This window comes from Phodopus roborovskii, unplaced genomic scaffold, assembly GCF_943737965.1.
Source record: "Phodopus roborovskii unplaced genomic scaffold, PHOROB, whole genome shotgun sequence".
Taxonomy (NCBI): Eukaryota; Metazoa; Chordata; class Mammalia; order Rodentia; family Cricetidae; genus Phodopus; species Phodopus roborovskii.
In genome coordinates, this window is record NW_026126460.1 from 18,586,931 (window position 1) to 18,599,097 (window position 12,167).

General features: G+C 45.8%; 1 protein-coding gene across 1 annotated transcript in view; it reads right to left on the reverse strand.

Moving 5' to 3' along the window:
* Positions 1-423: 423 nt before the first annotated feature.
* The window catches only part of Marchf4 (membrane associated ring-CH-type finger 4), a 110,764-nt gene continuing 99,020 nt past the window's right edge, over positions 424-12,167 (reverse strand). The window contains exon 4 of the mRNA XM_051190435.1: positions 424-890. Within this exon, the coding sequence (XP_051046392.1) occupies positions 523-890 (368 nt within the window). The 3' untranslated portion in view covers positions 424-522. The remainder of the gene's footprint in view (positions 891-12,167) is intronic.

Genomic DNA, 12,167 nt, shown 5'->3' on the forward strand with positions numbered 1-12,167 from the left:
TAGGTCCCCCAACAAACCTGCTCACGAGGTCCCACTCTGTCTCTCTCTGGGGCACCCAGCAGCACCTAGGCAGGAGCCAACCCAAGACACAGAGAGGGGTGTGGATTACAAAAGCCCTTCCCTGGGTGGCCTTAGCATTTTCTCTTTGCTGCCCTGACACCCACAGGTACAGCAGGTACCTCAAGTACCGGCCACCATTTTCTGCCCAACTCTTTCTGGGTGCCTTGCTAGTTGCCATTCTCCGGAGAGAAATGTTTTCGTAGGGCAGGTTCCGTTGCTCCCCACCCATTGTTGTGGTGTTTGTGTTGGTTTTTCCCTTGCTGTGAAACCAACAGACTGGAAATCATAATAGCTCTCCAGTGGGCAGCCTCCCCATAGCGCCCCTCTGCTCCAGGCTCCCTCGAGCGCCCCCCACCCCCTCCACTGCTGGATTTCTGCCTCCCATTTCTGCTCCCTGGGCCCCTCCTGGGCCAGCCTCTTTCCTTGATGTGTGTGTTCTCAGCCTTCCTCCCAGACCTCCTTTCACACGGTGGTGACTCTCATGACGAGTTCTCGGCTGCTGCCCTGCGTGCTCCGCTGCTCATGAGGTCTCAAGTGACTCAGGATATGCAGGATGGTGTAAGCACAGTGGTGTTGGGACACAGGGCCTGAAGGGTGGCTGGCAGCCCTGGTGGGCCCCTCTTCACGGGCAGGGGGGCTGGCTGCCTCCTCTTCCGTGGAGGGGATATTGGCTTGGGTTGATGAGGAAGTCCGTAGGTTTGTCCTGCCTCCTGATTTTTGATCCTCCAAGTCTTTTGTCTTGTCATAGTTCAGCACTTTCCACTGCTGATTGACAGCTTGCCAGCGTTTGAAGATGCGATACACTGAGGGTCCTTCGTGGATGATGAGACCTAGCAGGAAGAGAAGAAGACAAAGGCTAAGCAAGGAAGGGAAGTAGTTGTGGGGGAACGCCACCACTTCCTCGACTTTCACATCCGCATGGGGGTTCACTGTGTTGATCTACCTTCCTGCGCTCCATGAGTCACCAGAAGGGAAAGGCCACGGAATAGTTGGGATCTGCACGAAATGCTTTCACCTACTTCTGAAGCTCCATCCTGCCCCCTTCTTGGCTTGACACAATTCAAATTCTCCAATTAAGTCATAATGTAAATATTTTCCTCCCTGTATTACATATTCATGACCCCCTGTGCTTAGCAGGTGTTGAATGAGTCAGGTACCTTTAAAAGGCAACTTGAATGAAATCCCTCAGTCATTCCAATCCTGCAGAATGATGCATGCAACTCCACTCGTTAGCTCTTTCCATCGCCTATGTTACTGAAATACAAGTCCCTCTGGCAAAGTGGATATTCTTGCAATTATATTGGCCAAATGAAGTGGGAACCAGTGGAAACAAGCCACACCTAGAAAGCCACACAGGAACAAGCCACACACAAGGTAACAAGGCAAATGGATATCAATTGGAGGCCTACTGTGTGCAAAGCACTTGGGATCCTGCAGTGCCTGAAACAGGAAGCCCTGTCCTTGGAGAACTTGTATTTAAGTGAGAAGGCACATACGAGACATGCAAGTAATCCAGCCAGACCCTTTTCCTGTGCTGGCACATGCTGGGAGGAAAATGAAATGGGGTTAAGTAGCCCTTGGCTGTAGTCATTTGGGGTCTTGTTTTAGCAAGAGGGAAGAAAATGGCCATGGAATTGAGGTTGGCCTGCCTAACACAGTGCAAGCATGTGCTTGTGGAGAGCTGGGGACATAGCCCTAGCTATAATCACGTCTTACATGTTATTAGTATGATGGGAATCCCCTGAGGAGATTTAGAAGTGGGGATGACATTGTCAGATTTGCTCTTAAGAAAACTCACTGTTGTAAGGGGTAAGAATAGAAATGTAAAATTAAGCAGGAAGTGACACCATAATTGAAGCTGAAAGCTGGTGACCTGTGCTAGGGACATAGAGGTGGAGCGAGTTTTTAGAGGCAGGATGTATACTGCAGTTAGAGCTGACAGACTTGTCCACAAATGAGCTGACCGAGGAGCAGCTCAGCAACTCGAAGGCTCTGGCTGCCACGGTTGGATGATGAGGGCACCATTTGCTGAGATGTAGATGGTCCCAGGGCTGGCATGTGGATCTGTATGGGGATGGTGACCATTACTTCACTATGGCTGCCACATTCAAATGTCCAGAAGGTCATAGATGGCTTGCAACGGCACAAATACATTCTCTTATAGTTCTGGGCTCAATTGCATGGGGCTAAAGTGCAGGTGTCACTGGGGACTAATCTTCCGAAAGGTTTGGAGGGAGAGAATGTTTCCTTTTTCAACTTCTAGAAGTAGCCATTGTATTGCTTCTTCTTATATCACTCCACCCTCTTTCTCCTGTCATCACAGATTTTTTTTTTTTTTGTTCTCTCTTAACAAGAGCTCTTGTGATTACATGGAGGGTCGGTCTACCCAAATAATTCACAATACTTTTCTCACTTCAGGATGCTCAAATTAGCCATTACCCTCCCACCCCCACCAAAGTCCTGTCACAAAAGGCTAACAGTTTGAGGATGAGGCCCTGACTGTCTCTGGGGCCACTGTTCAAGTCACCACAGTGACTAATGGTCATGTGTTAGCTATGGTGTGTTTAAGATGTCTGCTAAAAAGTCTAACTGGTAGGCCAAATGACGGTAGGATATAAGAAGCTGAAGTCTGGGCTGGAGATAGACTTTGGGGGAATAGACATGGTGGCTTGCATCCCCTTTAGCACTTAGTATTGAAACTTGGGGCATTTATAAAGTGATTAGGTTGTGAGAACTCACTCCGCATGAACAGACCGTATGGCTGACAGAGCCTGGACAGTTTGTTCTCACGTGTCTTTCTTTTGCTATGTGAGGGTAGAGCGAGGAATCTCTCATCAGGGCTTGGGTCATGGCTCAGTGGGTAAAGTGCTTGCCATTCAGAAACTAAGTTTGGATTCCCAGAACCTGTTCAGGTTCTTCATGCTTGAAAGCCGAACAGTTTACCGAATGCTCTTATATGTATCTCCCAAGTATGTTTTAGTATCTCCTTTACTATCCTGAAATAAAGTTCATAAAATATTATAAACTTGGTATGTGGTTTTTAATTAATGGAATGCTTTAATATGGTGGATCTCAACCTTCCTAGTGCTGTGACCCTTTAATACAATTCCTCATGTTCTGATGACTCCCAAACATAAAATTGTTCCATTGCTACTTCATAGCTATAATTTTTGCTTTTGTTATGAATTGTAATGTAGACATCTAATATGATATCTAATATGTGATCTCCCAAAGGGGTCATAACCCACATCTTGAGAACCATTGCCTTAATAGATAAATTAATGACATAAAACAAAAGGGGAAATCACTTGTAAGAAAACAATAAAGATTTCAATGTAAGTTCTAGGGTACAACTGCATTGGCAAACAAACCATAGAAAGAAATCACCCAGAGCCAGGTATTTCAGACACAGAAAGACAAATATGATCAATGACTTGCTTAGCCATTACCAGAGAAACTTCTTCCTGCAGCACAGGAACAAATACAGAGACCACAACCAGACATTATGCAGAGAGTGAGAAACTCTGGAACATGCAGGACTAAAGGGATTTCTTCATCAAATCCTTCCCCTCAAGCTCAGCAGCCCAGGGGAACAGGATGTGGAAAGAGTATAAGAGCCAAAGGGGATGGAAGACACTGAGAAAGCAAGGCCCTCTAAATCAACAGAATTGATGCACATAGGAACCCACAGAGACTGATCTGCGTGCACAGGTCTGCACCAGGTCATGTGTGTGTGCGCGTGCGTGCGTGCGTGCGTGCGTGCGTGCGTGCGTGTGTGTGTGTGTGTGTGTGTGTGTGTGTGTGTGTATTAGGGCTTCCAGTTTAGTGTTTTCTATGGGATCCCTGAGTGTTCAAATGAGTAGGTCATTGATTCTTGTGTCTTCTCTTGAACTCTTTTCCTTCTGTTTGTTTTGTTCAACTCTGATGTGATAGTTTTTATGTAATTATATTTTATAATTATCCTTTAGAAGCCTGTCTCTAATGAGAGACAGAAAGGGGGTGGATCCAGATGGGAAGAGAGCTGGGGAGAAACAGGGAAGAATAGAATAAGGAAAAACCTTAATCAGGACATATTATGTGAGGGGAAAAAATCCACTTTCAATAAAAGGAAAAATAACATACATACACATACACATGGGGAGAGAGAGAGAACAAATCACGCACATTTCTAAAATGCCTCCAAGAAGGTGGTATACTGATGTGTGAAGATGCTGATAAAGGCCTGCGGGTTGGTGAGGGCAGCAGAGAGCCAGCAGCCAGCAGCCAGCAGCATTGCTGGTGAAGGTGGTAAAGAAAGCAGGGTGCACTTCAAAGTGCTGGAGCTTCTAAAGGATGGAGGAGCAAAGACAGCATGGGTGTAGTGGTAGGCAGCGCAATACCTGTAGACATTACTTCTTGGCCCCACAGCCTGTGAAAGAGCAGCTACCATAGAGACAGCTATGAGGGAAGCTGTTTCCAGAATACAGCTGCTTTGATGAAAGAAACCCACAGAGAAGTCACTCATGTTGACCTGTTGTCCAGAGGTCACCATGGAGAGGCTAGGGGAAAGAATAATCAAAACAAGAGAAGGATGATTGTCCATAGGATGAAAAGGTAGGAAGGCGGAACCTATGACAGTGGAGGAGATGACGGGCTAGGAGACACAGGGTGGAATTTTTCCCGCAGCCATGGAAACCCCAGGGCACGAGCTAGCTCACAAGGACAACATGGACTAGTTACCACCACCACCACCACCCCGCCTCCGCCTCCTCATTACAGCGCAAGTCCTGGAAGAGAACACCTCATGGCTTTTCCGCTTCAACACAGACTCTGGGGGAAAAGAACAGCCACCCTGCCACTTCTTCCAGCACCCACCAGCTCCTGAAATTGCCCGTTTCCCTGTGCATCTTCACTGAGAGTTCACTGAGAGACACACTGGTTCCTAGTCCTGGGCAAACATCATCTCTCTGGGGGGAAACACAGACAAGAGTTTTGGAGGGAGCATAATTTCCTAACGACTTCCCTGTAATCCCTGACCCAGTGTGACAGATGCTGGACAATGAGGCTTCCCCTCTGTCCCCAAGGGTGCCATTACTTCTGTTTACCCTTAAGTGTGTACCTGTGCACCACTGGCACTGAAGCACTTGCTCATCTGTCTGTCCCACAATGCTTTCTTTGCATTCTGCCTTGTGCCTTCCTCCAGGCCCCAGGCTCTGGCTGAGTCTCCTTAGCCAATGACAAACCAGGAACATCACAGAGACTCACTAAAAAGGAGCGTGGGCCTGGGAACAAAATCAGGGGCTTTTGAGGCCCCAGACAAAATTTCTGGCTGGAAACTCTGCACTCCATTCTTAATTAGCTTCTCGATCAGACAATTTTACTCTGATTGAAGAGGGTGTCTTAATTTTTTGGTTTGAATACTGCCTTTTAATTGCCTGTCTAGTGTTCAGGCAGTAATTAAACCATTCTAATGGATAGGTGGCTGGGCAGGGAGGAGTGCACCTGTTTTTTTCTAGATAACACTTATTTGGCAAAAGTTGGAAAAACATAAACTACCTCATTTCCATTCACTCCCTTCAGCTCCTCTGCCTCCTGCCTCACCAAAAATACTTACTGATTCCCTGCGTGGAGGAATATTAAAAAAAAAAAACAAGGAAGATGAGTTTGGGCTCATCTACTGGGTCAGATCACAAGGGCAGTCAACAAGCAGGCAGAGAAGGAGGAGGGGTAGGAAACGGCAATGTACTGAGAAAGAGGTAGAATTCAGGTGAGCAAAGAGCTATTGCTGAAGAGCTTGAGATACAGGAGAAGGAAAGAGCAGGCATGCAGCTCTACTGGTAGGATGCTTGCCAGGTATTTATCAGGCCCTGGCTTTAATCCCCAGTACTGCATAAATCATTGATGGTTCAAGCCTGTAATCCCAGAACATGACAGGTAAAGGCAGAAGGTCATCACCAGTTACAGAGAGTTTTGAACCAACATGGGCTTCATGAGACCCTGACTCAAAAGTAAACAAGGAAAAAAAAAAAAGAAAGAAAGAAAGAAAAAATAGAAAGAAGGAGGAAGAAAGGGAGGGAGGCAGTCAAGAAACGTAGTAAATTTTAACTGAGCCCTTTCCTGGGATTTCTATGCAATTTAACAGCTACTGAGTAATTACTTGCAAAATACCCAAATCTTGGCTGTAGTTTTGGTAAATCCTGTTTCAGAAGAAGTTATTTCATCTCGCTAAGGTGTCTCCAACTTTTGGGTTCCTCTTTCTCACAGGGTTATAGATTCTATAGACTATTAGACATGTCTTTTGTTGCCTCTCTCCTGTATCCTTATCTCCAGCCAAAATGGCCTTTTGCTTAGAGTATGAGGAACGGAAAGGAGGCTGGTCACCACCGAGTGGGCAGTCCTGCTTGCACGGCTCCTCCGCACCCTATAACCATAGCAACAAAAGGGAGTTCTCTATAAAGCACACCAGCCTGGGTGCATTTTGATCGTTGGATTTCTTCTGTGAGCAGAGACACAACTTAACCCAGTGTTGTCTCTTCTGAGTGCCCATTCTGTATATTTCTGAGCCCCTGCCATGGGGTGAGATGGGGGCACAATGCTGCTGCCCTCCATGTGTATAATAATAGGTCAAGTCAAGTTGAGCAAGAAAGTCTACACAGAAGCCTCTAATCCCCTCAAGTGACCCAGAATTCCTCCTTAGACCCTCATCTTTTGTTAGCATCCTGGTTTAAGTGACACAAAAGTCTGCCAACTCTGAAATAGTTGCTTTTCAAACTGAGGTGTGTATCAGAATTGTTAGAGAGCATGATAACTCACAGGTTCCTGGCTCTATCCCAGGGAAGCCTGATTCAGTGGATCTGGGGCTGGGCCTGAGACTCTGCATCTCAAAGCAGCCTCAGGTGACTCTGATGATGCCCGTGGTGGCCTATAATGGGCAGTACTGCCTACACACCGTGCTTATCTGCGCCCACTACTCCACAGAAAGCACTACATTTTATTTTCCCTCCCCCTCCCCCAAGACAGCCTTGGCTGTCCTGGAACTCGCTCTGTAGATGAGGCTGACCTCAAACTCAGAGCTCCTCCTGACGTTGCCTCCTGAGTGCTGGGATTAATGTTATGTGCTACCACCTCCTGGACAGATTTTTATTTTTCATTTTTTGGTTTTTCGAGACAGGGTTTCTCTGTGTAGATTTGGTGCCTATCCTGGAACTAGCTCTTGTAGACCTGGATGGTCTTGAACACACAGAGATCCACGTGCCTCCACCTCCCAAGAGCTGGGATTAAAGGCATGTGCCTCAACTGTCTGGCTAGATTTTTATTTTTAAAAAAAAAGAAGAGGAAGAGACTTAGATAGTAAAGTGCTTGCTGTGCAAGCATGGAGTACTGAGCTCTGGAGAACACACACACACAGAGAGAGAGAGAGAGAAAGAAAGAGAGAGAGAGAGAGAGAGAGAGAGAGAGAGAGAGAGAGAGAGAAGAGAGGGGGGTCCCTAAAGGTATACTGACCATCCAGTATGGTGGAAGTGCAAGGCCCAGATTCAGTGAGAGACCTTGTCTCAAAAAATAAGGTTAAGAAGTAATTGAAGAAGACACTCGACATTGACTTCTGGCCTGCACATGCATGAGTACATACATGCATGCCCACCTGACAATGATGGAGCACACATGTGTATGCACACTTGTGTGGGTGCATGCACACATGTGCACACACATGTTACATGAAGCCATGAGAGTCTGTTAAAGGGTCTCAAGAATTAATTAAGGTATAGGATAGGGACAAACACTGATAACAGAGCCAATTTTACACCGCCACTGATCTAGCTGCCTTTTACACTGCTGCTGATCTAGCTGCCTTTGTCAAGTCATTTTGCCCAGGCTTCTGAGTCAGAACCCTTGCCACCCCTCTGCTTACCTGGGGCCTACAAGAAGCTTCTTCTAAGGGAAGAAATAAAGGAGTGAAATGCTTGGGAATGAAGTGAAATTTATGCAATAGGACTGGGTAGGGAAGAAAACATTTGGAGCCTCACATATGCACTGGTATCGCTGAAGGGTTTGTTCCTGCACGGACCTGTGCAACTAGGGATTTTTCTGCAGGGTTCCGTTGTGAAGCTGAGAACTCCTACTCTGTAGACATGAGGCTTGGTGTTCCTCAGCCACACTGGGTCGTAACAACAACACTTAGAGGTGATGATGAAAGTCATGGTGATGATAGTATTTCTTGAATGCTTACAATGCTCTGTCACTCCAAAAGGACTTTGCAAATGAGCTGTTTATCACAGAAACTTACCTATGAGGTGAGAATCTTATCTCTGTTTTATAGAAGAGGAAACTAAGCTCGGGGAAGCTAAACAAGATTTTTATTTTTAAAAAAAAGAAGAGGAAGAGACTTAGATAGTAAAGTGCTTCCTGTGCAAGCATGGAGTACTGAGCTCTGGAGAACACACACACACACACACAGACAGAGAGAGAGAGAAAGAGAGAGAGGACACACAGTTTGTCTATGAAGCAGGGCCTCACCCTGCAGTATCTATGCCAGAGAAGTGCCATGTGGCTGATGTGGCCGATGTGGCCGATGTGTTGTGTGTGGCTGTGTGTGGCTGTGTGTAGGCTGTGTGTGGCTGATGCGGCTAATGTGACCAATGTGGCCGATGTAGCCAATGCTCCTTCCTCTCCATGCTCCATGCCACGTGCACACCTCTCAAACAACTATGGAGAAGATAGGTATTTTTAATTGTATATGTTTATATACAATGTCTACTAGCATTACTATTAAGATCTCTTAAGCAATATCTGCTTTAATGTGTGATGCATTCATTCAACAATGGCCAACATAAAATTGTGCTCTAGATCAGACTCTGTGAGGGCCACCTCTCATTCTTGGATTTCCCATTAAGAGGATGGGCACTGTAGTAGCTACCATGCATTGGAGTTGCATGGAGTAAAGAAGATTTAAAAAAACCAAAAGAACCCCGCAGCATGTGAAGCACTTTCACCATACTTAGAACACAATGCATAATGAATGCTAGTTATTATTTTATCATCACTATTAAATGAATATCACATGATTCATCTTGCATGAATAATAAATAAGTAAACATAACCAGCTATTTTTGGTGTGGCTGGGGACACCAGATTGGCAATGCCACCTTGTGCTCTCTGGAGAGACGTCCTCATGCTTTTCAGGCACAGCCAGGCTGTGCTTTACATATGTTATTATAAATTTAAAAAGTACAGGCAGACATACCAAAACTCTTTGTTGTTGTGTGACTCTGAAATGTCCCCCTCAGGCCTTCAGGCCCCTGCTTGTGGTGCTGATTTGAAGGCCGTAGAACCACCAGGAGGTAGGGCTTGGCGAGCATAAGTAGGTCCTGGTTGAGGGAGGTTTTGAAGGCTTTATGTGCCCACATTTCCATCCTGCTTTCTCTGCTCCCTGTCCTCCATCATACGAACAAGCCTCCACTGCATACCCCCACTATGGTGGATTGTCACCCCCACCTCAGTGTCTTCTTTGCCAGAATGCTCCGCAGCCTCTGAATCCTAAGCCAAAACAAGCGTCTCTGATTTAAGTTGTTTCTGTCAGACATTTTGGTTACAGTAATGCAAAAATAACTGACATGTTCTGTATCCATGGAGAATTCTGGCTCTTCAAATCCTTGAGACTTTAACAGATGATATTTGGGAACTAGGGTGTTTTCCTTCTATCAGGCTATCATAGCTTAGAACACTTCTGGAAATTCCTCAATGGGGTGGGCTTTCAGTGATAGAGATGGCTAGCAGTCCACCATGGCCGTCCCTCCATAAACAGCTGCCACTGGGCAAGAGTGGCATTTCCTGTCCCCTTTCTGAGGGGCCAGGAGAGGCCAGATCCCTGGTGTGAACATGAACAGACTTAGGCCAATGGTTAAGAAATAAGAATTGAATGAAAAGAGCTAGAAGAAGGCCTGCTTGATCCATGGCCAATTTTCTACTAGATAGAAGCAAAAGGCTTAAAAGCCTAAAGACTATGAGGCTGCAGAGTGGGAGGGGCTTGGATCCCTGGATTATTGGGTGGAGGAGAGTCTCTTGCTGCTCTGGAACCTTGCTGGGTTAAACTGGCTGGATGAAGCTGGTTGCTGAAGTTTCCTAACGAATACACCTTCAGAGAAGAGAAGTTTGTGGCTTGATGGCATGTGTCTTGGCACCCCCAAAACGTATTAGCTGGTATGAGCATCTATGTTATTTACTTGGCGGGTCTGTTCTTTACCACAAGCCCACTAATAGACAGATACAGCATTCCTGAATCTGTCTGATGCTGAGAACAGTCCCTAAGACATTCCTAAAATACTTCAGGCTTTGTGGGTACATCTGGAAGTGTGATGTACCTCTTTGTGGGGTACCCCTTGGAGTGGATGGTGCTCACATGGCAACTTTTCTTCTAGATCCATTGTCCTCACTCTCAATGCATCCAGCATTCTAGTTATTGAAAGAGATGACTGTGTATACGAAGCTTTGGGTGGTAAAGATGAGTCAACATTAATCCAGACACCGGACACCTGAAGATTTGTCTACGTATGAAGCGGATACTTCTCATGCCCAGCTCAATATTTCTGGGGATGCCCTACAGCCACAGCTGAATCCTGTGAGAACTCTATTTTACTATGTAAGCAACTTCTAAATCCTAGGTTCAACTCTCTTGCCTTATAGATGAGGAAGCCATTTGTTGAGGGAAGTATGCCTAAGTCCATAGAGGTTGTTAGACAACAACTCTGGCTTTCGTAGACTCTAATGGTCTAATGGACCAGGCTGCCTCTGCTTTCTGCCCACTTTCCTAAGCAGGGAATTAACAGGCTTGACAGGTGGAGTAATTTCTACCTAGAATGAGTTACTCAATTAAAATTAAGATTTGAATGTGTGTGTGTGTGTGTGTGTGTGTGTGTGTGTGTGTGTGTGTGTGTACAACTTGTTAGTCAGTTCTTTCCTTCCATCATGTGGATCCCAGGGTGCCCTTACCCACTGAGCTAGCTTACTGGCCCAAAAACTAGATTCAAAACTACACATGTTTCATAATCTTTTTGCCTTTCTTCTAATTCCAGTGAAACCTCTGTATGTTTTAAGGATGGGGGCTAAATATCTACACATCACAAGATGGACCCTCAAGGGTCCAAACGGAGACGAAACTACAACAGTAGCTCTTTCTAGATCTAAAGGCTGCTCTACTATTCCATTGTTAAAGGTTTGGAAATGGTCTCAAAACATTCTTCTTTCCCTGACCCCACTCTGCTCACAAGTGACAAATATACACCAAAGGGGTGACATCCTCGTTTTTTGCAATGTTGACTTCAGAGTTGACTTTTGGATGGTCAATCTCTTAGGTCTGCGGAAAGATTAAAAATTATGTTTGATGCCAAAGCTCTTAATTAATTTTCACTTGTTAAGTTTTAATAACATGACCCACTGGAGCAGAGAATGCCCCATTTGTTTGCTGGAAGGTTCTGTCAACTTTGGCTACAGAGGACAGCATCATTAGAGATGACTGAAGAGGCAGGTGGAATCAGGCCACCGGGTATAATGGGATCTTGGTGGAAGGAGGTGAGTGTGTAAGGGAGCCATGAACCTTCCAGAAAAAGATGCTGTTCAAAACAAGAGCAGATCACCAGGTTCAGGCTCCATCTCTGCCTCAGCCGTGACTGAATTCAGATTGTGGTAACAGCTGGCAAACCTTTGCTCACTTCTCGCTTTAAGGGGACTGCACTCTGACCACATGCCATCCACCCTAGGCACTGATAGCTCTGAGAACCTACCGCCTACATGCGCCATCTTGGTCCTCTCAGCAAGCCTCCAGTGATGCTGTTCTTCATGGAGGAGGAACAGGGAACAGAGGAAGGGGTACAGGTAAGTTAAGGATGCAAAGTTAGTAAGAAACTGAGGGAGATGTGGCTGTGTGCCCCAGACCATTCCTTCTTGTCATTTCTGTCAGTCCAGACGCCAGTACTCTAACATCAGAGGCTCAGTTCCTCCTGTCCTCCCCATTCTGTCTTCATCAATTCCTTAAATGTTTAAAGTCACCTGTCCTATGTCCTTAAGCTACTCTTCTCAGAACATCCCTTCTACATTAACTTAGCAAACCCCACAGCTTCAGCTCTTCCTATGGA